Source organism: Peromyscus californicus, unplaced genomic scaffold, assembly GCF_007827085.1.
Source record: "Peromyscus californicus insignis strain IS unplaced genomic scaffold, ASM782708v3 Scaffold_18__1_contigs__length_77618521, whole genome shotgun sequence".
Taxonomy (NCBI): domain Eukaryota; kingdom Metazoa; phylum Chordata; class Mammalia; order Rodentia; family Cricetidae; genus Peromyscus; species Peromyscus californicus.
In genome coordinates this window covers 9,138,338-9,164,631 of record NW_026294480.1, presented here as the reverse complement: position 1 = coordinate 9,164,631, position 26,294 = coordinate 9,138,338, and the positions used below count along the sequence as shown (strand labels likewise).

At 40.8% G+C, this 26,294-nt stretch overlaps 1 protein-coding gene across 8 annotated transcripts in view; it reads left to right on the top strand.

The window, feature by feature from the left end:
- Ctnnd2 (catenin delta 2) overlaps nt 1-26,294 on the top strand; it is an 863,700-nt gene that overhangs the window by 621,615 nt on the left and 215,791 nt on the right. For all 8 annotated transcript variants that reach the window (XM_052743025.1, XM_052743021.1, XM_052743024.1 and 5 more), the window contains one exon: nt 18,307-18,520. In XM_052743025.1, coding sequence (XP_052598985.1) covers nt 18,307-18,520 — 214 coding nt within the window. The remainder of the gene's footprint in view (nt 1-18,306; nt 18,521-26,294) is intronic.

Sequence of the window (26,294 nt, the reverse complement as noted above, 5' to 3'; positions counted from 1 at the left end):
TTGGACATCAGAACAAGAGGGCACAGCAGCCTCCTGCTGTCCGCAGGTGTGCAGATAAAAGCAGCTGCTTTGTTATCTACTGAAGGCTGACATGCCGCTCATGAGAGTGTAACCTGGGACTCACCCACAGCCCTGAGTATTAGCTTCCTGCTGCTGCTGTAACAAATCACCACAAAACCAGCTGCTTCATTTTAAATGAAGTTGTCATCTTAAAGCTCTGGAGCACGGACATTCAAAATTGGCCTCTCTAGGCTGAAACCCACTGCCTAACAAAGAGGTTTGTGTTCCTTTTCAGAACTGCCGTGGTAGAAGCTGTTTGCGGGTTGTTTTTTGTTTTTTTTTTTTCTTTCCTAACTTCTACTGGTTTCCATTGGTGCATGGCCCCTTCATTCTTCTAAGCCAGCAATTTCTAGTTCAATCTTTGTTCATACTGTCATCTCCCTAGTTAAAAATCTTTTATCTTCCTCTATCGTATTAAAAAGAACTGTGAGATTCTATTGGGTCCATCAAAGCAATCAGTAGAAACCTTCACTTTGAGGTCAGCTGATTAGCAACTTCATTCCATCTGTAACCTGAAATTGCCATTGTCAAGTAACATATTCACAGTCACCAGAAATTGGACCATGAGTGTCTTGTAACACCAGGGGTAGGTGGCATTGTTCTTAATACTGCAACCTGTTAGAGTAAAGAAATGTTTCTCTCAGGAAGAGCCCTGGAAAACTATACCTCAGAAAAAAGGATGTCATCTTGCCTTGCTCTGTGGAGTCGCCTTCCCTCGCTCGGATAAGGTTCCAGACTCCCTGACTAGGTTATGGGCATCAGTCTTTTCCAGTATGATGAGTATATGGTCTTCAGCGTAATCACATTAATCATATACCCCAACTGTTATTATGAAAACCCTTTCAAATACTTGAGTGAACAATCACAGGCTCCTTGACATTCACCTTCAGTCTCGCCATTTTCCACCCCTGTATGTCTACATTAGTGAATCCCTTGCAGCTTTTAATATTATCCTTCAGAAAAACCAGAACTGATGCTTTCTTCCCTCTGCCAGTTTCTCTGGCTCTAGATAAAATTTTTCTTCAATAAATGTCCTAAGAAATGAATCAATAGATGATAATTTGTTCTGCAATTCAAATTTTTCTATTTTAATATTTTAATTCTGCCTTCCACCAGAAGAATGACAGCAGAATGTGAAGACTTTGCATTATGAATAATCTCCCTTATTGTTCTAACTTTAGTCTGTCTCTTTACCTTATCACTCAGGCACACCTCACAGAAATTGGGTATTCATCTACAGACCCGAGTGATACCTATTTCATGTGATTTTTTATATATTTTTACATCATGACAAACAAGACATCTGCATATCTATAATTAGCTAATATATTCAGGATCAGCCTCCATAAACAAGATGCAGGTGCACATAGTACAGAAGCACAGGGGTGGCATTTACTTGTGGGAAAATTACTGTTGCTTCATAAATGAAGAAGTTCAAAGAAAAACACTTTCTACATGTGCAAAATTTTTGCCTGAGCTCCTGTCTATGTATTCTGGGTTGTATAATATTTTAGAACTCTGAAATAGCTTCTTAGGCACAGAAGGTTTTTTTTTTATTAAAAAAAAAAAAGAGGCCGGGCGGTGGTGGCGCACGCCTTTAATCCCAGCACTCGGGAGGCAGAGCCAGGCGGATCTCTGTGAGTTCGAGGCCAGCCTGGACTACCAAGTGAGTTCCAGGAAAGGCGCAAAGCTACACAGAGAAACCCTGTCTCGAAAAACCAAAAAAAAAAAAAAAAAAAAAAAAAGAGAAAGAAACTATTTTGCTTAGTATGTGTGTTTCTCCAAAAGGGTAGAATGGACAAACAGGATGATTTGTAGATTAATTTCTAAATGGTCTTATAAATAAAAACACGAAGCCAAATATAGGGGTGAAAGCCTTAGAGAGATCAGAGAAATAGGGAAAGCCACCAGCCAACCTTACCTCACCAACTCTGCAGCTTCCAAAGAGCGCAACTTCCTGTCTACCCAGGCTTATATGCCTTGCTTTTCTGCCCTCTCACTGGCTTTTAGCCCAGCTACCTCACTTCCTCTTCCTACACAGCTCTGTCACTTCCTGTCTGTACAGACCTCCAGGTCTGTATGGTTGGTACTGGGATTAAAGGCCTGTGTTACCACGCTTGGCTCTGTTTCCTAGTGTGGCCTTGAACACACAGAGATCCTGCCTGCTAAGTGATCTGATTAAGTGCATGTGCTACGCTGCCTGACTTCTTTGTTTACTTAAAATGGCTTGCTATTTCCTCTGATCTCCAGGCAGACTTTATTTATTAAAACACAAATAAAATATCACCACAATGATTATAAAATTTCCAAGTCTAGAGTTAAAGCTTCATTCTTCAAAAGAGCATGGTATGTCTGCTCAGTATTCCTCTGGACCTTGAAGAGCTGAGTTGAATACTTCAGATAGTATCTCTGCTCTCACAGTGCTTCTATCCTCCAGACTTGGGGTGGAAGCAGAAGTTCAGGGATGTGCATAAAATAAACCATCAAGAAATAAGTGGAAATAAAATGGACCTAGAGGAGGGGAGACAGATCTAAGGAAGGGGTGCCAGGTGAGCTGGCCATGTCAGTAGTTACTCAAGCTGGTCAGATGCCACTGTGATGGAAAGGGAGCCATTCTGTAGCCATGGTGAAAGCATGTCTGCATGCTCAACAGCATCTAGAAGCCCAGAGCAACAGAAGTCAAATGTAGTCAGTGGGAGATGATGGTGTAGGGTGGGCAGAACCAGATCCTGGGGTGGTGACCTCCTAATGTGGGATATGGAGGATTCTTAGCAGTGATTGACATGTCTGCATATGTGTGTTTAAGTAAAACAACCGTGATTACCGTGTATCCATAATTTAAAACTCAAACCAAAACATTCTTTGGTGCCACTCTGCTTTGTTACATATCCTCTGGGTCTCCCAGCCAGTGAAAAACCCAGTGTGTACACACTGCTTGACCTCAAGTTTGGAGAGAAACTTCATTCACCAGCACATAGAACTCACAGGACAATGCTTGAAGAATTAAAAACAGGAACCAGGTCACTTATATAGACTATATTCTTTTAAATGCATAATTAGAAAATCACCAAAGAAAGAAACTTGATTATTTGAACATTAAAGATTTTGAGATCCTAAGAAGCTGCATGAATCAAGAGGAGAAGTCTGAAAGCATGGCTGAATCAGAGAGATTTAACACAAATTGCTAGATGGTCTTTTAATAAAAATCCTGGAGCCAGATATTGGGGTAAATGCTGAAAGATCAGAGAGACAAAGAAACAAGCCACAGCCACTACCTCTTATCTCACCAACTCCTCAGGCTGAAAAAGCCTCTAGTTCCTGTCTCCTCACACCTTTATACCTTTCTCTGCCCAGCCATCACTTCCTGGGATTAAAGACATGTGTGCTTCCCAAGCAAAGGCATGAGATCTCATGTGTTGGGATTAAAGGTGTTTGATTCCCAAGTACTGGGATTAAAGGTGTGTGCCACCACTGCCTAGCTCTGTTTCTCTCCTAGACTGAGTCAATCTCATGTAGTCCAAGGTGGCTTTGAACTCACAGAGATCCAGACAGATCTCTGCCTTCCGAGTGCTAGGATTAAAGGTGTGTGCCACCACTGTCTGGCATCTATGTTTAATCTAGTGGCTTGTTCTATCTTCTGATCTTCAGGCAAATTTTATTAGGGTACACAGTATATCACCACAGAGCATTTAATTACTTAAAATGTGAGTTGCAGACATTTAATCTGGTAAACTCAAGTGAAAGTCTTTGAACTGAGGTTATTGATGTAGAGAAGTAATTGTTCTCAGCCTTGGTGGCTACTTTATCTATTCAAGAGTTGCACACCTCAGGTGGGACCTTGACCTTGCAAGTGATGAGTTAAAAGAACAAAAAATATTGGTGTTACATATTTTTAATTGGAGCAAAATAAATGAGTGACTCTCATTTTGGTGAGGAGGTAGAGGCCTTTCTTCTCGCTTTTAAAATTGTGTGTGTGTGTGTGTGTGTGTGTGTGTGTGTGTGTGTGTGTGTGTTACTTTTCTTTGTGTTCTGACAAATAAAGCTTGCCTGGAGATCAGAGAATGAAGCTAGCCACTAGCTGACCATAGAGGCCAGGCAGTGGTGGCGCACACCTTTAATCCCAGCACTTGGGAGGAGGAAGGAGGAAGATCAGGAGTTCAAGGCCACCCTGGGCTACACGAGATTGATCCAGGCTAAAAGAGAAGCAGAGCCAGGTGGTGGTGTTGCATACCTTTAATCCCAGCACTAGAGAGGTGGAGACAGGAATATAAGGCAGGTGGAGACAGGATCTTGGCACATCCTTTTGGTATGAGGATTGAGAGAGGTAAGAACTCTCTAGTGGCCGTTGCTCTGCTTCTCTGATCTTTCAGCTTTCGCCCTGATATCTGACTCCAGGTTTTTATTGATAAGACTAAATAGATTCATGCTTCACGTTCCTATGGCTGCGATAAAATTCCATTGCTAAGGCAACTTACAAAAGAAAGAATTTATTTGGGCTTATGGTTCCATAGGGATCAGAGTCTATCGTGGCAGGGAGGCATGGCCGCAGGTGTGGCAGTCACAGTAGCAGGAAGAAAGGGGAGCTCACAACTTGAACCTCAAGCAGGAAGCAGAGAGTGAACTGGAATAGCACATGCTTTTGAAAACATCAAAGCCCACCCCCAGTGACACACTTCCTCCAGCAAGGCCACACCTCCTAAACCTACCCAAACAGTGCCACCGACTAGGAACCAAGGATTCAAACATCTGAGCCTATGGGAGACAGTCTCATTCAACCACCACAATATATACATATTTCTTTTAAGCATATATATATATATGCTTAAAAATTATATATATATATATACAAAATTATATATATATAATTTTGGAATGTTATATGTGTATAGAATTTTATTAATTTAGTATTACTGACTTTAAAATAACTGGGAGACTTGCTAGGCCTTTGGGACTCTTGCTGAAGTCTCTCTTACATTTCCCCAGAATGAAACCTTCTTCTTCCTTAAGGAATAAATAATAGGGCCAGGATGCATGTCAGTGTGCTTTCAGAGAAACCCAGGAAAAAATAAGGGCAGCATCTGGTGCATGGGTTTTTAGCATGGCTGTTTACAGTAGGTTGAGTCTGGTAGTGCCCCAGGGAACTCTGGGTGGTGACATTGTTTTTCTCTCTTGCTCAGACTTTGGAATTCCCTGCAGGCTGATCCTCCAGGGCCAGTGGCAGAGCTCAGTCGAGAGTCATAGATTGATAGGCTCCATTGTTACCTTCTGGGCTCAGGAAACAGGACTATCAAATTAGAAATAGCAATAATAGTTTACACAGTTAAGATGTGGAAACTCCCACATTTGTGTTAATATTTTTGAAATCCACAGATGTGAAGGAAAGGGGGAAATAGATTCTAAGACACATATTTACACATACTAAAATGAAATCATTGAAATGCTTTCCCAGATGGGTTGTTGCCTCTGAAGTCACAACCTCCATCGTTTCCATCCTCTGCTCGGGAGCCTGAGGTTGGTTCTCCCATGTTACCACCTCCACCACTTCCACATTGATGTGGATTTCAGCATCTTCCTAGTGTTGCTAGTACCCACAGTATCTGCTTCTAGGAAGTACTCTGTTCAGGCTGTTGCCTCTCATCTCACCACATGCCTCTCCCCCACCCTTTCAGGGCTCTCTATTCTTGAAGTCACTCAGTGAGCCCACAGACTGCTGGGAACTAGGCCCGCTGGCCAGAGCTGCTTGCTGTAATCATGCAATTCAATTTGGTTCTGTTTTTTCCTTTAAAATTTCCAAGAATCTTAAATTCTACTCCTCAAAGAATCCAAAGTATCCCCAGTCACAAATCCATGTTTGAAGAAATTTGAAGATGAAGAAAACATACTGTCACCAAACACCAATGCCAGACCCTTTCCCCCAAACTACCATATGTGTACCCCACCCAAAAATGTATGGTTCTCTGGACTGGCAAGATGCCTCAGTGGGTAGAGAGGTTCTTTCTGGCAAGTCTGGAGGCCCAACTTCAACCCCCAGAACTGACATGGTGATAGGGGAAGCTGAGACCTTCAGGTCATCCTCTGATTTCCCTGCAGGTGCACTAGCACATACTCACTCATACACTCACATAAACATACACATGCACACACTCACATAAACACACACATGCACACACTCACATAAACACAAACATAGACACACTCTCATAAGCACACACAAAAAATGTAAAAATAAAAGCAAATGCTATACCCTGAGCATGTTAGGGTTTAATTGCACCCTGCTTGCCTCTGTGAAAACCTTGCAATGGGCTTCACAGGGCAGTTTCTACCTTCACTGTGAGATCCTCCAGACCTGGACCAACATTTAATAAATATCCCTTCTCAACCATAATTACGTCCCCTGGATATTGGTTATTACTACAACAACAACAAAAGAAAAGAATAGGTTTTTGGAACTTGTATGATGCTTCATAACTGTGTACAGAAAGGGGGGAAAAGTTCCAAATACCTATTCTTTTTTTAAGTGTATAACAAGAAGACACTTTCAATCATGTAATTCATATAATAAAGCCTATTTTGGATTCTATACAATTTCAGAAGGTTTAGTGAAAATCTTACTTGAAGTAGCACTTTCAAAAAAGATATATAATTTTAAAATAAAATAAATGTAAAGGGAATTTTTGTTAAACATTCACCATTGCTCTTTCAGTGGAATATGTTGCTTTTTCTTTAATATTTATCATCTGTTATAACTGTGGGCTATCTGAGATACAAAACAATTTCTCTATTATGTTTTTGAAAGATGCCGTTTTTCCATTTTGCATGGACAAGGGAACAGTAATTTTTTTTAATGTATGCCTTTTGTGTCAACACAATGAAATTTAAATGAGAGGCTGTGTCTCTCCTAAGTGCTTTGCCATCTGTCAATCAACCAAAGTATGGCTGTGATGATTATCAGCAGCACGCTTGTTTATTAAAAATGAAAAAGCCAAGAATCACAGCCAGCCATGATTCCTTTCTTTGACTCAGGCATCATACTTACAGCCCCATCAACCAAGCAGATCTGGAATTTGACACTGTACAAATCATCTTCCTGTCATTCATATGGAAGTTGCTGGGTTTCTCTCACTGGGGTGTTCTTGGTAGCTTTGCCTGGTACCCAGTCTGTCTTTAGGCATATTCGTTAGTTGGTAAGGTAGTGTTTTAGAGGAACTCTGCTTCTTGCTTGCTCAGAGTAAAGCCAGCTCCCCATTGATGAACAAAGTCCCCCCAATCCAGCCCTGCAGCATGGTACCACTTCATACTGCACCCACCCTTCTCTCTCCATCCATCAGCCCTAGGCCATGACCTCCTTGCTCATTGCAGTGACCCTCACCACATTCCCTCATCGCTAGTGGTACATCTTCCAAGCAGTCTGCTGCCCCTGGCACTCACACCATCTCTTCTAGTTCTGTTATTTCTTTGGTTCTTACTTCCTGGGTACTGGAACTGTACATACAGTTTACCTGATCTCTTATAAGGGAAGACTGCAAAACAATGGCTGGATGATTGCCAGTCTCTTCCAGGTAAAGCTGCCCCCAATTTCCGCCATTCATTCATCAGATTTGCTTCTTTCCCGGCTCCTTAGTCTCCGACTCCTGTCAAGGCATGTTGCCTCCTTAAATGGAAAGTCTTGGCCATCTAACCCTCCCGAAAGGCTAGAAAGAAAGATGAATCCAATGAACAGTAGTCTGCTCCTTACAAAAGTAAAGGCTTGGAGGGAACATCTGTGGGCTTCCTATATTCTGAAATGGTTTAGTAATTTTCAGATAATTAGGTTGTATCTCTGCCTTTTGGAGTTTGGATCTTCAAAAATTACACTGGTGCATACACCGAACTCTGTTACATGCTAAACCACATGTGAATTTCAGTTTTCTATACATAATCATGTGGATTTTTATCTTTTCCCAATGAAGAAATTGTTCATCTAAAGGGATAAATGTTTAGACTCAAAGGAGATGTCTAACTTGTTTTATTATCTATCTATCTATCTATCTATCTATCTATCTATCTATCTATCTATCTATCTATCTATCTGTGTGTGTGTGTGTGTGTGTGTGTGTGTGTGTGTGTGTGTGTGTGTGTCCTGGAACTTGCTTTGTAGAACAGGCTGGCCTCAAACTCACAGAGATCCTCCTGCCTCTGCCTCCCAAGTGCTGGGATTAAAGGCGTGTGCCACCATGCCCGGCTTGATTTCTTAAGATCAGAATTTGAAGAGAATTTGCTTTGTCAACATTTATATCTTTGAATTCATTGTGGACTTGAACCTGCTGACTCCGACCTCCATTGGTGCTGAGAGACAGAGAAGGAAGGAGAGAGAAAAGGAAATGAATGTCTGGACCACGAGTTAGATGAGGATGTCTCCTCACCTCAGTCCTGTTCACACTTCTAAAATCAGTGCTCCTTGGATCACAAACACTGAAATGATTCCTTGTGTCTGCAAACAAATATGCTTTTTTTGGGAAATAACTTATTTATATCATTATTTGTGGCATTTTTTCCTCAAGATTCCTTGTTCATCGTTGAAAGCATTTTTATGTTCCTGCCAATTAATTTTATCTTTATTTGGTATATTTAGCTCCCCTTTATTACACATGACACATGACCACCTCCCTTATGAGCCTTCCGTCATGAAATTCAACCTTCCCACACTGGCTTTTAATGTTGCCTTTTGTCAGAAAGCAGATTCTCACTACAGCCAGCTCTTCTTCTCAGCCATCCCTCAGCCATTTTGACTCTGCCATCAATACCCCGATGTTTTATTTATTGCAACATTATACAATATTTATCCATGAGATAAAATAATGCCTTTTCATTCCTCCTTATTGAAAATGATCTCTGTCTTAGGATGTGCTGAGATTATAGATCAAAGTTATGTTTTGTTCAAAAAAAATCCATTTTTGATTGAAATTTTGTTAAAACTATAAATAAATTTTGGCAAACACTGACTTTTCAGTATCTAGTTTTTCATCATGTGCTGTGGGATGTTCTGTATGTCAAATGTGTTGCTGATTAGTCAATAATTAAAACACTGATTGGCCATTGGCTAGGCAGGAAGTGTAGGCAGGGCAAGGAGGAGAATAAAGCTGGGAAGTGGAAGGCTGAGTCAGAGAGACACTGCCAGCCGCCATGATGAGAAACAGCATGTGAAGATGCCGGTAAGCCACGAGCCATGTGGCAAGGTATAGATTTATAGAAATGGATTAATTTAAGCTGAAAGAACAGTTAGCAAGAAGCCTGCCATGGCCATACAGTTTGAACCCAATACAAGTCTCTGTGTTTACTTGGTCAGGTCTGAGCGTCTGTGGGACTGGCAGGTGAGAGAGATTTGTCCTGACTGTGGGCCAGGCAGGAAAACTCTAGCTACAATCATGATCTGGGCATTTTGTTCTGTTTTACTAATGTATTTGTTTGTGTTGCTTAGCAGTGCTCTCTAATTCTATCCACGTGGTTAGAGAGTTTATTTCAAAGGCCCAGGCTCACCAATAATAAGAGGATAATTAAAACTTAAAACTAATGTCATTTTGTATAAAGTAGACTGAGAAAAATAAAAGAATTCTAGAATATGAAGTGTGAAGGGTGGTTCTTGCTCACTGCAGTACTGTCATTCTGTCCAAAACAACTTGGAAACCTAGCTTGACTTTGGATTAGAAGAACTTTAGTTTTTATCCCCATGCAGGCAAATGAAAGTCTTAGTCCTGAAAGGTTTCAGGAATGTGGTCCTCCAGACCCATCTATTCACAGGTATTCCTTTGTACCTCAGTAATATATGTAAATTTCCTCACACAAAGCCCTTAACCTTTGTTGATTTCCACAGAATTCTATATACTGTGATCTATTTTTATTAAAATTTTAATTCTTTTTAATACACACACATATATGATAACTATGAAGATAGATAAGGAGAGTCTTCAGTTTTCAACCTTATTAAGCTTATATCTTGCTGCATTTCCTAATTATCTCCTAAAGAATTTTTGTAGCCGGGCGGTGGTGGCGCACGCCTTTAATCCCAGCACTCGGGAGGCAGAGCCAGGCGGATCTCTGTGAGTTCGAGGCCAGCCTGGGCTACCAAGTGAGTTCCAGGAAAGGCGCAAAGCTACACAGAGAAACCCTGTCTCAAAAAAAAACCAAAAAAAAAAAAAAAAAAAAAAAAAGAATTTTTGTAATTGTGAATCTGTTTTTCAGTGGGCTTACCAGCCTACTTCAGTTTTTTAGACCATTGTATCCATAACACAGCTAAATGATAAGGTTAGTCACTGGTATTCTCACACAGTTTTTTATAAGTGAGGTTGATTCTTGTGTTGTGTAAATGCATAGTAGTGATGTTTGCTGTGGACCAAGTTCAGGTTTAAAGGGTCCACTCACTGAGCCTTAAAGCAAATGTTCTCAGAGGCTAACTTAAGCCCAAGACAGAAGCTCGGGTCAAGGAGCCCTAGGAATAGCCCAGACCCAAGACTACTCCCTGAAGATAAAAGTATATGCCCTTCCTGGGAGAGCAACATCAGCACCTCTATGCCCCTGGGTAATTTGGGGTCAGAGGTTTTCTGGAAGAAAAGGAGAGATAGACAAGGGAGACTTAAACCAGTCTTAAGCACATGGATAGTGAAAGCAAGTCTGTCCTTGAAGTGAGCTGTGAAGGGCAAACTCCTCTTTACCATGTTCTGCACATGCATGAGAGAACAGGGATATACATGCCTATAATTGTGGGATGACAGATTGTCCGGAGTTTCATAATAGCCCACCTGTCAGTCATTAAAGACCCACCCTGTTCTCACTGCCGTGGCTCCCTCTTTCCTTCTCCTGTGTCAGGAAAAGAACCCAGAAAAGACCTCAAGTCTCTTGACTCAAATGTTTTCTTATGCCATTTTTGTGCAGCAGAGTATAGACTATGTTATTTTTCTTGCCGTTGATAAATTTCTATTTAGGTGATTGGGATGATGGCTTCATAAGTGAGACCACATTTTGCTCAAGTATTAAGGACTTCAGTTTGAACCCCTGGCACTCATGTAAAGAGCTGAGTGTGGCTGCACATCCATAAGCCCCGAGCTGTGGAGAGTGAGACAAAAGGGTTTTCCAGATGCTAGTCATCCCAGGTTCAATGAAAGACTCTGTCTCAAGGATTAAGTAGAGAACTCTATGGCAGAACACCCGAGTCCATCTCTGGCTGCCATAGTGCACATGGATGATCCTGTCAGCACACATAATGCACGCACCACACACACACACACACACACACACACACACACACACGCACGCACACTCACGTCTATACATATATTATTATGCATCTTGTCCAGCTTATTGTTTCACACTCAAAGAACTTAGATAGACATCTTGTCATGGGACACCCTGAGACCTCCTGAAGTAACATTTGGGGAAAGAATTTGGAGAATCGGCTTATTTTTTTTCTTGTATTTTTTTTTAAAGGAGGCCCTTCCGTGGCTGCACTAGAGAGTAAATACAGCTGAGACCATCTTTGGGGGTTCAGTACTTCTGATCCCCGAGGACTATATGGAGGACATGAGATCCCAGCCCTCGGGAAGATGGCTTCAGTGTCACTTGGCCTCTGTGCCTGTTTCATTGGCAGGGAGCCAACTGCTCATACACCCGCACCTGACCTTCCCTCATTCTCACAGTGGAACTGACCAGAAACCTTCACGGTGGTTGTTGTTAGCAAGAGGAGAATAATGAGCAGAGCCTCGCAGTAGATGGGGGAGGGATTTCTTTGTGGCATTGCAGGTATTTTTGTGTCTTTTAAGTACCTTATAGAAATGTATCACTGTGTGGAAGATAATGATTCATGTTCAGTCCAAAGTAAAGGGTTTCCCTGTTCTTCTTTTATCTCCTTAAAGGATGGGACCCTGGGGTGGTATGAACCTGAGAGTTAATACAGCAGTAAAATAGATCATTTCAGAGGCTCCCATAAGAAATGGTTTTCTTTCACCAGTTATAAACAGAAAACTTTACTAATATTTACTGTAATCGCAGCCACTTGTCTTAAGTGAAAGGTAATTGAAAAAGATTAAAAATGTCACAGTTTCTTTTCCAAGGTGTCCTTTCTGTCACGTGTTCCCGAAGCCACCTTTGGATGGTCTTATCTGATGCCAGTGCCAGCCAAGGAAGGACACATGGATGGTGTCAGAGTCTTGTGTTGAAACTGGTACAGGGAGACAAGGAGTCTATGAATTATGGGGACTTCAGAGTTGACGCTTACTTAGGTGGAAAGAGGAACGAAATAACAAATATGAATGTATCTGTAGACGTGTGTCCTCCTCAGGCATCCCTCTGTGCTGTCTTATTTTCTTCCTAACAGAAATTCCCTGAGTGGGCAGGGCAGAAATACACACTGCAGACAAGAAGTCATTTTGTGCCGGATGCAGGTGGAGCAGAAAGTCAAAGCCCCCCATACATCCTCCACCAAGGTTCATGAGTGGTGCCTGGGGGAAATCTGTGAAGACAGAACCGTCTGGGCCATTTCAGCTCTCATTTGGGGGCATCAGTTGCTATAGTTTTGTTTTCTCATCTACTTACTGGAAGTTACTCTGTTAATGAAGTGAAAAGTGTTCTTCTCTTCACCCTATTTTTCATTTAACAACAACAAAAAAACCCTTGAAATGGAGAATGTGGGTGTTTTTTGTGTAATCTTGGCATGAGAGAAATGATTTTCTGAAATATATAGAGAGTAAGGATTACTCAAATATTTAAATGTCTTTAAGAAAATCTATTAAGTTATCATGACAAGAAAAGTAAGCATTGCACTCCCTTTTAAAACATAAATTAATTCATTTTCCTTATGTTTGAAATATAGCTAGCAAAAATCTTATAATATTTACATATATAAAATTATTCTTAAATGACCAGTACAATCAATACAATTGAGTAAGAATAATAAAGCTGCTATTGAGTTCATTAGCCACATACCAGATGGGATTCTGGATGTATTGCATAATATTTTAAATTTGCACTAAAACCACTTTAGAAAAGTATGACTAGGAACTGCATCCCTTTCACTGACTACTATATGCTGTCATTCTATTCATAAATTAATTTACATATTGACCAGATAATAAGTTTAATAAGAATATCCTTTAGCAAGTTGGCTTACAGGTATAGTTCCTTGACAGATAATCCTTCTGTAAATATTTTTTATTTCTTTGAGAGTTTTGTATTCTATGTATTTTAATGGTATTACCCCTTTGCCAACTTCTCCCAGTCCACACCTACTTCAACTCACTTCACATTGAGTCTTTGCTTTTTTAAAATAATAATTTAAAAAATCCAGTTCAATCTTTTACGTGTGGGACTATCCCCTACTAAACCATGGTGGTCTGACCTAGCAGGGTCGTATCTTTAAAGAAAAAAAAAAAACTCTGTCTTTCCCACTAGTTATAAATTGTAATAGAGCCTCAGCTAGGGGTGAGACTTCATGCCTACCTCCCCTGCTACATGCCAGAATTTTGTCTGGCTTGAGCTTGCTCACGTCTAATGTATGCTGTCACAGTGACATAACATTATATCCTTAGATTAGTGCCATCTCTCAATCCTCATCAGAAAAGCTTCTACTTGCAGTAGATGTTTATTAACACGGAGACCTAGAATTGATCAGTATGGCAAGAATAAGAAACTGGAGCATGCTTAGTCCAAATGGGACATCTGTATCACACCCCATCCTCCCAAGGCTCATGGAGCATCATGGCAGAGCAGGTGGGAAACTGTAAAAGAGATGGTGGATGACTTTAAGAAAACAGTGTTTTCTAAAAAGGTAATACTTGCTGAGCACTTTGTTAAACAATTCACATTTTAATTCTTGTTTAGTCCTGAGAAAAACCCTATGAAGTGTCCCTATCTTGTCAATACTTATAGACAAGTAACTGTCTAGAAAGGTACAGAGGAGCCACAATCTGAACTCCAGGGAACCCTAAGCCTCATGCTGTGCTGCATCTCTGATACAAAATTTAAAATGATGAGTTAGGCAAAGGAAGCAAGTTATTTCACATAACTGGAGGGAGAGAAAGAGCAAATAGAGATTCTCTCTTAAACTCTTCGATATAGCTTCTACTGTGTAATTGAAACACATTGTAACCCCTATGAAGTATACTTGTTTATTATTCAGAGGTAAGTACATGGACATATGTTAATTCAGGTTCATTGGAAACACCAATGCGTATCTGATTTAATTTCACAAGCCCAGTATTCAGAAGCAGAAGGATCTCGAGTTCAAGACCATTCTGAGCTACTTTTTTAAAAAAAATGAAGGAAAAAGAAAGACAGCAAAGAAAATAATATCCTGTCTGTCAACAACCCAACAGGACAGACAGTAGGACATAGTTTTGCTTTGTTTAACCAATTCACACTTCATCACAGGAGGTGGAAGCCAACAGCCTCCATCCTTCTAATTCTTGATGAACTGACTCCCATCTAGATCCTAACTAGGCAGAGAAATAGATATGAGATATCTACATAGAACCCATTGAACAAGTCAGCCATATATCAAAGAACTATATAGTAAACAAATTAAGGCTAGCTATCTGGGTTGGGAATAAAAATCTTTTGTGATCGTTTTCTGATTCCATCGGGTTCAGGGATGTAGTCAATTCAAATGAAGCTGGGATGGTCCCATCTGCCTTTCAGATTGATTTTATTCAACCATTTGCCTTGGTGCAAATAAGTCTGATTCACTCAGGAAATCTTCAAAGAGGGGAAACACAATGTCATTCCACTGCACACTTGTAGAGTGGCTGGAATCCAGGCACTGAGAACATTAGCTGCTGTAAGGTCATGGAGCAACAGGAAGTGGTGGTGGGAGTGCCCAGTGGCACAGCTTCTCTGCTAGACTCTTCTCTTCAACTGCTTTTACCAAACTGATTGTTTTCATAGGATTCAACAATCACTCTCTTGCATTTACCCAGAGGGATTCAGAGCTTAAGTACATACAAAATTGAGCACATGTTTAGGTGACTTTGTGCATAATTTCCAAAACTTGGAAGCAACCAATATAATAACCACCTGTCTAATAGAGAAGCAGATAAATTCACTGTAATATATCCAGAAACAGGAATGTTATTCAGTGCTAACAAGAAATATAGAGGCAGGAGAAGACAGAAAGGAACCCGAAATGCGTACCAACTACTATAAAAAAGAAGCCACCTTGGACATGCCATGTACTATTCTTTAATGCATAATAATTATCTATTCAGTTATGACTAATGTGATAGATAGTCTTCTAGTGGATTTATTTTATTTTGGTATTATATAAAGCATTACATATTAGCTAACATATAGTTGTATTTTAATAATCCCTAAAACTAAAGTCTCTTTAAGATTTGATTTTTAAAGACTCCTGTAGAAAGGGTTGGGGAAGATACCTGTCAGTAAAGTGTTTGCTATGCGAGCAAGAGGACTTGAGTTCAGATCCCTAGCACCCACATAAAGAGCTGGAGATAGTGGTGTGCTTATGTAATTCCAACACTGGGAAGGTGGGGACAGTCAGATCCCAGGGGCTTGCTGGCCAGGCAGTCTATCTGAATCCATGATCTCCATATTCAGTAAGAGATCCTGTCTCAAAATCTAATGTAGAGAGCAGAAAGTGTCTTAGCTAGGGTTTCTATTGCTGTAAAGAGACACCATGACCAAGGCAACTCATAAAGAAAAGCATTTAATTGGGGCTGGTTTACAGTTCAGAGGTTTAGTCCATTGTCATCATGGTGGGAAGCATGGGGACATGCAGGCAGACAAGGTGCTAAAAAGGTAGCTGAAAGTCTGCATCTCAATTGACAGGCAACAGAAAGAACAAATGAGCCATTGGGCCTGGCTTGAGCTTCTGAAAGCCACCTCAGTGACTCATTTATTTCAGCAAAGCCACACCTACTCCTACAAGGCCACACCTCCAATAATGCCACTCCCTATGAGTCTGTGGAAGCCTTTGCATTCAGACCACCACAGGAAAAATGGTTGAGTAAGACACCCAACCTCAGCCTCTGGCTGTCTTGTGCATGTGCACCCAGGCATGTGTACCACATACACACATATGTCACCCGAACACGTAGACACATGCAAGCAAGGACCTACTGTTCAACTTCCAGAACTATTATTGTATATTACTTCATCAAGTCACATAAACGTGAAGTATATTATCAGACTAAAAGTATTTACAAAATTAAAAATTAACTTATTGATTTGCTCTCACGTTTAATATCTATGCCTGATAGGTTCACTATTATGGTGAGATTTATTTCTTCTTTCTCAATGGTTTCATCGTTATTTGAAACTATAGAATTGTAAAGCACAGAACACATATGCAAATACACACACAGAGGAAAAAAGACCTTCCTTATACCCTTTGTATACTCATGGGGTGACCCTCTGAGGTGAGGTAATAAAGTGGCTGGGGCTATAATGCAGACATGCTCAGTTCATGTCACACACACACACACACACACACACACACACACACACAGTTCTCCTGAATGCTGCCAAACAAGCCCAGGGTAAAATTGTTAAGGAAGGACATTGTCTCAGGTTCCATTGTTTCTTTGTTAATCAACTCAGTCATCCTTTGAGCTGCCTTCCCCAGGCATCCTCACCACCTGCAGGCTGTGCTCAGTGCAAGGAAGAGAACTCAGCATTCACTCAGCAGTGCCCTGCCCTGGGAGTCCTCCCCTCTGTCTTTCTGGTGCTTTCCCCATGGGAGGCACAATACACAAAACACTACATCGTGCTTTCCAGATTAAAGAATTTGGGTTATGTGAGCACTGTAAAGCTTTCTTCCTTTTATGTTTGCATTATGTGCATGAGTGAAAACACCTCTTGTAGGCTCTTAATGAATCATCAGTGTTCCAACCTGTGTGCATGAAGCCTCCCTCCTTATGTTTGTAAGCTGATGTGGGAAATGCCCCTGGAGATCCCTGCATACATCCTCAACTGTTCACAAAAAGCCTTTTTTCCCCTCCTTTATAGGGCATATTACTCAATTTTGAACAGCAATGTTTTAGTAAATCTATAGAACCCTAAGGTAGCAAGTCATATGTTAATTAACGCTCCTCATTCATTCAGCATTGATGTGGTGAGCATTTATGGTGAGCACGGCATTGCACTTGGGATGAAAGAATATTGGTGAAACAAATGAAGACTATAGTCTTATGGGACCTTAGAATGTTGGGGTGGGGAGTAAGTATGGCCAGATTGCAGCTTGAAGCAGTGTGGTTGAGCACCATTGACAGAGTGGCAGGGCGCAGCCATGTGTCCTAGCACATTTCTCGGATGAATAAGTTTTCTGGAATATGAAAATTAAATCATGGAGGTGCCAATCTTTCAATCCCTGGTAACATAGAAGTCTAAAGAAAGACAAAGAAGCCCTCACAAATGAATCATCTGATTTTCCACATAAACGTAGCAAGCAGTGTTAAGATGTAGCTTTGCTGCTGCTGATGCCAACCAAGAGTCTGTGTATTGATTAGGTGCTTTGTTCTCTCTTCAATTTAAATACTTAAATTGTCCCCAAAGTTAATGGGCAGCAAAAAGGACATATATCTGGAAACATATCATAAAACATCTCTTGCATTCATCTCTAGATTTCAGTTTTCTTTCAACAAATAGAACACTACAACATAATGTGTTTTTCACTGTTGTTAATCAAAGACCTAAGTGTGACATGCTTTCTGTGGTCACCTGTGCTGTGCCTCTCACTCTGAGTGACCTTCTTGCATCTCCAGAACTTACGAGACAAAACTGCTTGTGTCGATTGTTTCAGCTTCTCGTCGAGTTTCAGTGCCTTTTATGTGTTTGCAATCTTTCCCTGTTGAGTAGAATACTTTCGGTGTTTTCTCTATCAATACTGCTGCCCTTTAAGACAGTGGTAAAATTTAGTTAAGTCTCAGGAATGGTAATCATTCTAACTCCACGAGCACATGACATTTTTGGTTTTTTTTTTTTTTTTTTTTAAAGAAATGTCTGAAGTACCCATTATGAAGTTAAAATTACCCTTCCAAGATTCTATCCTTTGAAAGCAGTGCATTCACTTTCTTATGGGTAGGATATTGAAGCAGTTGCAGGGGATGGAATCCAAGAAGAGCACTTAGTTTTCCTCCCCTTTTGTAAGCCTTAATTCAGTTCAGTGCAGCTGTCTGTAGCAGGTTTTCTGAGGGAAACAGTGCTTGGGCTCAGACAGTGGAACCTGACTCCCCAAGGCCAAAGCTCTTTCCCTTGTTCTTTCAGATAAGGAGACAAGGAGGCATACAGCTCCTGGTGGACCTACTGGATCACCGGATGACAGAAGTCCACCGTAGTGCCTGTGGGGCTCTGAGGAACTTGGTGTATGGGAAGGCCAATGACGACAACAAAATCGCCCTGAAAAACTGTGGTGGCATCCCAGCACTGGTGAGACTGCTTCGCAAGACCACAGACCTGGAGATCCGGGAGCTGGTCACAGGTTAGACTTCTTATTAAGTGGTTCGATTTTATCTCAAGATGCCTGTTTCAGTATCCAGCCCAGTAGCAAATGTGAGAACCAAGTATTATAACTTACAGCCTCCCAGAGCTGATAACATAGTCATTTTGCAATTTCAAATGAGTCAGTAAAATACCATCAAAGGTAACATACGTAGGTTGATCATAATCAATAATTAGAACCGAGTAAATGAGGCCATCACTAGCATTCTGTGATCTTAGTTCAGTCCTTGTCATTTGCTTTAGCAGTAGTTGAGTTTCCTACAGTACCCACAGGCCATCATTAGAGTAACATTAGAAATAACTGATAAGGGGACAAGGCCTTCAAGCTATTGGCAATCAGCCATATATGTTCTGGTTTATGAGTACACTGAGCATACTGTGCTTCTAGTGCTAATTGATTGAGTAAAAAAACCCTGCATGCTCAACATTCCAAGGTTAGATTACTGAATATTAAAGAACTGTTTGAAAGTTAACTTGAATGCCTTTCCACATTCATGGAACTTTGGGTTTTAGACTTAATAATAGTAGCTTGTAGAGTAATGAGAGTTTAAAGAGGGAGAATGTTGAAAGCATTCAGCCCATACCTTTCTTGGAATAATTGGGCAGAGTAATCATTACCCATTAACTGTCATCCCTCACTTTGTAAGTGTGCAGTCTTGTTGGAGTTCTAATGACACACGTGTCCCCAGTATGGGACTCAAATGGCTCTGAAGTTCCCCCTTCTTCATTATGCTCACTACAGTTGTGGGTGGTTTTGGCTTCTCGTTCATTAAAGTACCCCTACAAGCAAGTGTTTGACAAATGAATTGCAAATGCGACTTCCCCAAAAGATCCCTTAATTATCCACTATACCATCGCTTTGACCTTCTGTCTCAGGTCTAAAATTTCCCTGTATCTATGCAGATGAAGTATGTGAAAAAAATTACATTTAAGGAAATGCATCGCACAAGCTACAGAATCATAAATAGCCATGCAAGGCTGGCTCCAGACTCCCAGTCTCAGTACATTTCTTTGTGTTTTCTTTCTTCAAGGTAGTGGTTCTATCTCTTTCTTGTTTTTAGCTAAGTTTAAACGAGACCCAAATCGGCTCCTCTTTTTTTACGTTTTGTTGTTATGTCCTCCCCTAACCCTTACTTGCTTGCTGGCTTTATTTCCTCTTCATTTTTCCATAAGTAGAGGGTTTTCTTTGTGCAAATAATTATTGGCAAGGGTTAGAGTATTATTAAAGTAATGTTTCACAATGAAGTCAGATGGGTCAGGCGAGGTAAAGTGGTCATTATCTGCATTTTGTGACTTTGAGGACTGTTTCCGAGGTGAATTACATAATCTGAAATAATTCCCTGCCATTATGGTTATGCAAGACCATCTTTATTTTCACTGGTTGTGTGTGAGTTAGAAGTGCCTGGGAGAAAAGGACTGAATATGTGTGATGGAAACAAGATGCTTGGTGCGTAGAGATTCTGCTACTGGATACAGAAAGCCAGGGGAATGGGAGTCTTGCACAATACCTTCTGCATGTGCTGTACATGTTATTTCAGGCTTGGAAAAGACTTGAAATTAAGTTACCTTTGTGTTGTCTGCAACTCAAAACCATGATCTGGAAGCTGCTTCAATAGCATTTATCGCGTTACCAAAGAAATGGTGTGAAAGTTGGAGGTAGCTGATGACTTAAATGCAGTGGGCCCATGGCATGGCACAGGAGCTGCTGTTGGCACTTGAGGTGGCAATAAAGGAGTCAAGAGAAACTGTAGCCTTCCCCAACTGCTTTTGGAAGTTCTTGGAGACCACCATTTTAACCCCAAACAATGGCAGAAATGTCTCTGAGCTCCACTTGGAAATATCAAAAGCATACATCCTTCTTAGAAGGTTAAGAAGATTTCACTTGTGAAGCTCGGGCTGTGGGAAAGATGTAGTACTTGGCATACAGACAGACCTTCCCTTTTCACTCTGCTTCTCCTGAGGAAAGCCAAACAAGAATGTCCCCATGGTAGCCAAAGCTTTCTTCTCTTTCCTTACTGAAAGGAACACTGAATCAATTATGAACAATCAAAGTTACTACCCTAGCAGATGTTCTCTGCCTTCCCAGAGGCAGAGTGTTAGATTCTCACTGTAGCTGGAGTTAGCATTGTAGGTGCTGTTAAAAAACAATACTGCAGTACCATCTCGCAGAAGGGATTGGGAAGAAAACACCTGTGAGGACAAGCTTGTGTAGAGGGATGGGTGCTGGGAATATAAAGCCTTCTAAGTTTTTCCAGTGACAGAGACTTGAGGGTACCAGGAAGGCTGCAGGACTTAGCTGACTTCTGTTTATACATCACACCAGTGATCAAGACTTACCAAAGCCAATCCTCTGGCCTAAGAAAAATGAAATGAGGTAAATTGAATTCAGAGAGCCTTGGAGACAAATTTGCATCTTCAGCACTGGCCCATATTCATCTGCCAAAGAGGGCTTTGAAGTGCTGATTCTGTGGACTCCTGCAGAGCTTGAGGAATTCAGTGTTTTATTTCAGCTAACCCAGTTTAACCCCAAGGTCACCAAACCCTCCATTTCTCTTTCTCTTTCCTCCTCTGAGACATTTGTCTCTGCCCAAGCCCAGTGGTCTCCTTGGTGTAATAAGCCTGCCTGTGTGCTCCCAGGAATATCATGCTTTCCACTCATCCCTCAAGCACTTCAGAGTGCACAGATGTTAGGTGTTCTGCTAAGCCTTGCTGGCTAACTGACCCTCGATCTAGAACTCACTGCCAGGGTGAAGCTCTGCTCTGAATGGCCAATGCCTGGGTATTACTGAGTGATAAGCATGTAAAAATACTGTGATGGTTTAAATAGGAATGGCCCCCATCGACTCATGTGTTTGAATGCTTGGCCTATAGGGAGTGGCACTATTAGGAAGTGTAGCTTCATTGGAGTAGGTGTAGCCTTGTTGGAGGAAGTGTGTCACTGTGGGAGCAGGCTTTGAGGTATCATATGCTCAAGCTATGCCCAGTGTGGCATACAGTCTCCTTGTGCTGCCTTCAGATCAAGATGCAGAACTCTCAGCTCCTTCTCCAGCACCATGCCTGCCTGCATGCTGCCATGCTTTTCTCATCATGATGATAGTGGACTAAACCTCTGAAACTGTAAGCCAGCTTCTATTAAATGTTTGTAAGAGTTGCCATGGTTATGGTGCCTCTTCACATCAATAACACCCTAAGACAGAAGTATTCTGACAAATGTGTCCACATTTTATAAACTTCCTAGATGAGCAGTGAAGAAGTCAGTGTCTATGGAAGGTATAGAGGGATGTAAGAGTGGCTCACTTCTCTTCCTTTGCTCCAGGGAGCCTCCACAGATCCTTTTGGGAATGAGGTCACGTGTCCATGCATGAATTAAATAAAATTGTGATTTTTTTTTTCAGTTCTCCAGGAGGCATGATACAGAGTTCATCAAGGACTCATGACATGCTGTGTTATAGGAGTTCCCCTAGGTAAAGGGAAGTTTATCTCTCAGGCTTTCTTCTGCCTCTGAGCTCGTACATCAGAACACAATGCATTGGGAAATGTTAAAGGACCAGAGAGATGGGGGTTCTTTGAAGTCATCCTGTCTGTAGTTAGATATTAGGATCTACAGAATTGTAAGCTGATTAATTTATTGATTTTAACATGTTTTATAAACAGGAATTTGGATGAAATCTAGTTATCCAGTCTTGGAATGAGCCTATGTGTCCATCAGCAGGGAAACGAGTAAAGAAAAAGTGGCACATATACATAATGGAATTTTATTCCTCAGTAAAGAACCACATTATGTTGTTCAATCAAGAGATTGTCATATGAAGCAAATTCAGTCAGGTCCAGAAAGAAAATGATCACCTTTTCTCTCATTTGTAGATCATAGAATTTATATAAATTCATAAAATTTCATATGTATATCCAACAGGAAGGTAGAGGTAAACTCTCTAGGGAAGCTAGAGGGACTCACAGGAGAGGGAGGGCTGAGTGGGGTCGTGACACAGTCAAGTGTCTTACGTACTCGCATTAAAATGTCCACATGAAATGCATTATCATGTACAAGATGAATTATATACCAATTCAAAAAAGACACTGAGGAAGCCAAAATGCAAACAATAGAAGGATAAAATGAAGCATACATCCCACAGATCCATAAATTACTTACTGAATAAACCTTGGAAAACTGTTTGAACAATAATTAAATGTTAAAGTAGAGGTGTCTGCCTGCAGCACACAACCAGGCATGCTGGAAAACACCTGCCTGTTCACTTTGCAGCCACAGCTCACAGCGGCATGTATTTCTTCGCTGCCTAGTAGGCCTGGGGATGCATAATTTTCCTCCTATGCAATAATTACGATGAGATAATGATCAGCATTGTATTTAACCCCAGTTGAAGTTATTCTCTGCTGTCCATTACTCACCATGCTTGGGAGCAAACGGACCAATTAGAAATGTTGTGTGTCCTTTGGGCTTGACGAATGTAAGGTTTTTCTCTCCCTAAATGTGGAAATAATCAACAAAAATTTTGAAATACACAACTGAAGTTTTGAGAATGCTTCACAAATCATAATAAAACAGAATTTTATTGGAGCATAAGACTTGATCAGTACGTTTTACGTTGGTGTCCTTGGGAGCATCACTTCTCCAACAGTAGGGGGTAGTCTGTTTATGCTGTGTGGGCCCAAATGGTCCTTTCTTTTAATTAAGGAAACCAGCCACTGACTCAACCTTGCCAGTGATTTCATTTTTCTTTCTTGGTTTTTAAGTTGGCGTACAAAGTAATGGGTTTTGCTATAGCATTTTCATATATAATATGTCATCACATACACTTCGTCCTGATTCCTCCTACCACCACACTGTTGCCTACTCTCTCATCTTCCTCTTATTGGTTCATTTCTTCCCCATAAATAGTCCCCCTTTCTTTCATACTATGTATTCTGTTACCTGCTCTTTATTTTATTTTCCCATTCCTTAAAATCACTTACTCCCTTCTCATGGTTCCCTTCTCTTGCTTCATGACCTTAACATACACACACACACACACACACACACACACACACACACACACACACACATTTAAGTCTTGCATATGGAAGAAAACATGCAGTTTTTGTTTTTTAATCTTTGCCTATGCTTTCTGTGATTGCTGATTTCCTTCTGTCTGCTCCATATCTTGTACCCCAAAGCCCCATACATCTGGCAACATCAGGATCTTGTTACCCAGCTCTATTGCATAGCAGGCCTGGCTTACAACATCTGTCCCCTGGATCTCAATACCCTCCTCTCTAGTGTTTTGCCATCTTACATATTCCTAAAAATGGGCAATCAGAAGATATTATTAAGAAAATACCCGTTTTAAAGTCTCACATGTAAGTGAACTATACTAGATGTGGAATTTATGATAGAAAGTTATTTTTCCTAGGAATATTTTACAAATTTAATTTTATCTTTGATATTATAGGATTCTGTGAAGGTGTGTGCTGATATTTGGCTGTGTGTTTCTTTTAAAAAAAATCTTCCTTGGTACTGAACACTTACAGTTTAAAGAATGACCTTCTCCGTTCTGAAATATTACTTTTTATAAACCACTAATTCCCATAGCCTCCTTTTCTGTCCTCTATGCAATTAGTCAGACTTTGACCCTTAGGTTATTTTTTTCTTTGCTTATGTAATTTGGAGACCTTTGCCATTTCTGTTATACAATCGCGGAACCATTTCCACTGCCTAACATTTATTTGTACCATTCATTTTCCTCACTCTTTGTATAAGCCTCGGGGAGGAGGGTCGAGGACTGGGATATCATCTGTTTCATTACTTTTAAGAACTCACTTTCTGATTTTTATGGCCTCTATTTTTATTTTACTAATATATAGTGTTACAGCATTTCTCTAAGAATGTCATATAGCATGAATCATCCCACTCTTCCTGGTGTCAGATCTTCTATTAGGGGTGATTGTCTCTTTAGCTTTGCAGGCATGCTTTGGCTGTGACAGTCACCCTAGATTTTCTAACTTTTAAAACAGAAGGAAGCTGGGCTTTGTTGAGCTCTCTGCACATGAAGGGAGAGTGGTAAATATGTGGTGAACTCTTTCTCAAGGTGGACTGGTAGGGTTTACTTTGTGGTGAAGGGTCCTTAAGTGTCTTTGTTAGGTAGACTTTTCAAGACTGAATTTTAGCTAGGGAAGCTTGTTAGCCCTCCCTTATACGATCAGTTTTCTTTTCTTTATTTATTTCTGAAGTTCTTCAAAGTTGTCAGTTCTGTGTTATGGCTCTGCCTGGAAGGATAGGCCAACACATTCCTGCCTGTGAGTGAACATTGCCCTTACATGGCTGTGGCAAATCAGGAAATAGCCCACTGTTTCTATACAAAGTCTTCATTGCTTCTCACTTCTTCTCTCCTTTCCATATGCCACATGTTTGCCTTCTGTGAAAATCTTCCTAAAAGTCCATCAGGACAACGAGTCCCCTCATTGAAATAGAGCCCTCTGGGTAGATCCCAGCCCTAACTGAATTCCCCCACTGCCCTACTGGTCCACTAAACTCCTATTGTATGAGAGAGACACAGGATGAGATTTCTGCTGGATTATATCTTTCTATTATCTTCCTAATTCCATTAGATTCCTAATGAATAATATCTTCCCTGTGTGAGTTCTGAACAGTTTGACAGAGAAAACAAAATGTAAATATTAGTGAATGTTATCCTCCTTTCCGGTGGAAGCCAGGTTGGAGGCATTACTCCAGGTATAGCAGCTACTCGAGCTTACTAATTCAAGACATTTTATTATGTTTTTGTTAGTGTTGCTGTGGATTGAAGCCATATTCTACTAGCACTCTGCCACTGAACTACATCCCCAGCCCCAAGGCACTTTTCTTTTTACCCTGTTGTCTACCATCACCCAGAGGCCCCTTCAAAAGTAGGAGCTAAATAGTCTACCATAAGAGCCTTTCTTCCACCTTTATGGCTTTTGAGGGAGAGGGTCACTTAGAATTCTGGGCAGAGAGTTAATACCTCACAGCAAGAGTCACTGAAATGGGTCACACGAGCAAGCTTTTTAATCAAATTCAGAGCCATCATGTTCTCAGATTTCAAAATTAAACCCCAATTTCATTCCTTGTTCCAAACAGCATGTACCCACATTGTCCAGCACAGTGAATCAGGGTTTCCACAGTAACAATAAGCAACAACATGGAGGTGAAAATGAAATGGATGTCCCAGAAGGACAGGACAACAATGCAGAATTATCAAATTCCCGGGGAGAAATTAAAATCAAAGGGGAAAGCCTATTTCATGTTGAAATCCAGAGACATTAAAGTTCAAAATAAAATGAAGTTTAAAAAGCCATTATCTCTTGCCATTGTGTGTTCTAGTAAGTGAATGGGGATGTAATCACAGGCGTAAAGGGCTAAGATGAGGACATCCTTGATGGACTATCATTCTGCTGGCAAAAGGATGCCCTTGAACTTAAGTTGGAGAAACAATACCAATCTGGTTTCATTTGACTTCAAGAGTCCATTATCAGTGAGCTTAAATGTAATCAAGAGGTAAACTGTCTAGGTTAATTATGATGTTAAAGGGGCTGGAGGGATGGCTCAGTGGTTAAGTGCGCTGGCTGTTCTTCCAAAAGACCCAGGTTGATTTCCAGCACCCACATGGTTGCCCCAAACCATCTATCTGTAACTCTAGTCCTAGGGGATCTGACCCATTCTTCTGGCCTCCTCCCTTAAGGTACATATGTTGTGCAAAGCATGTAAACACACAAGCAAAGTA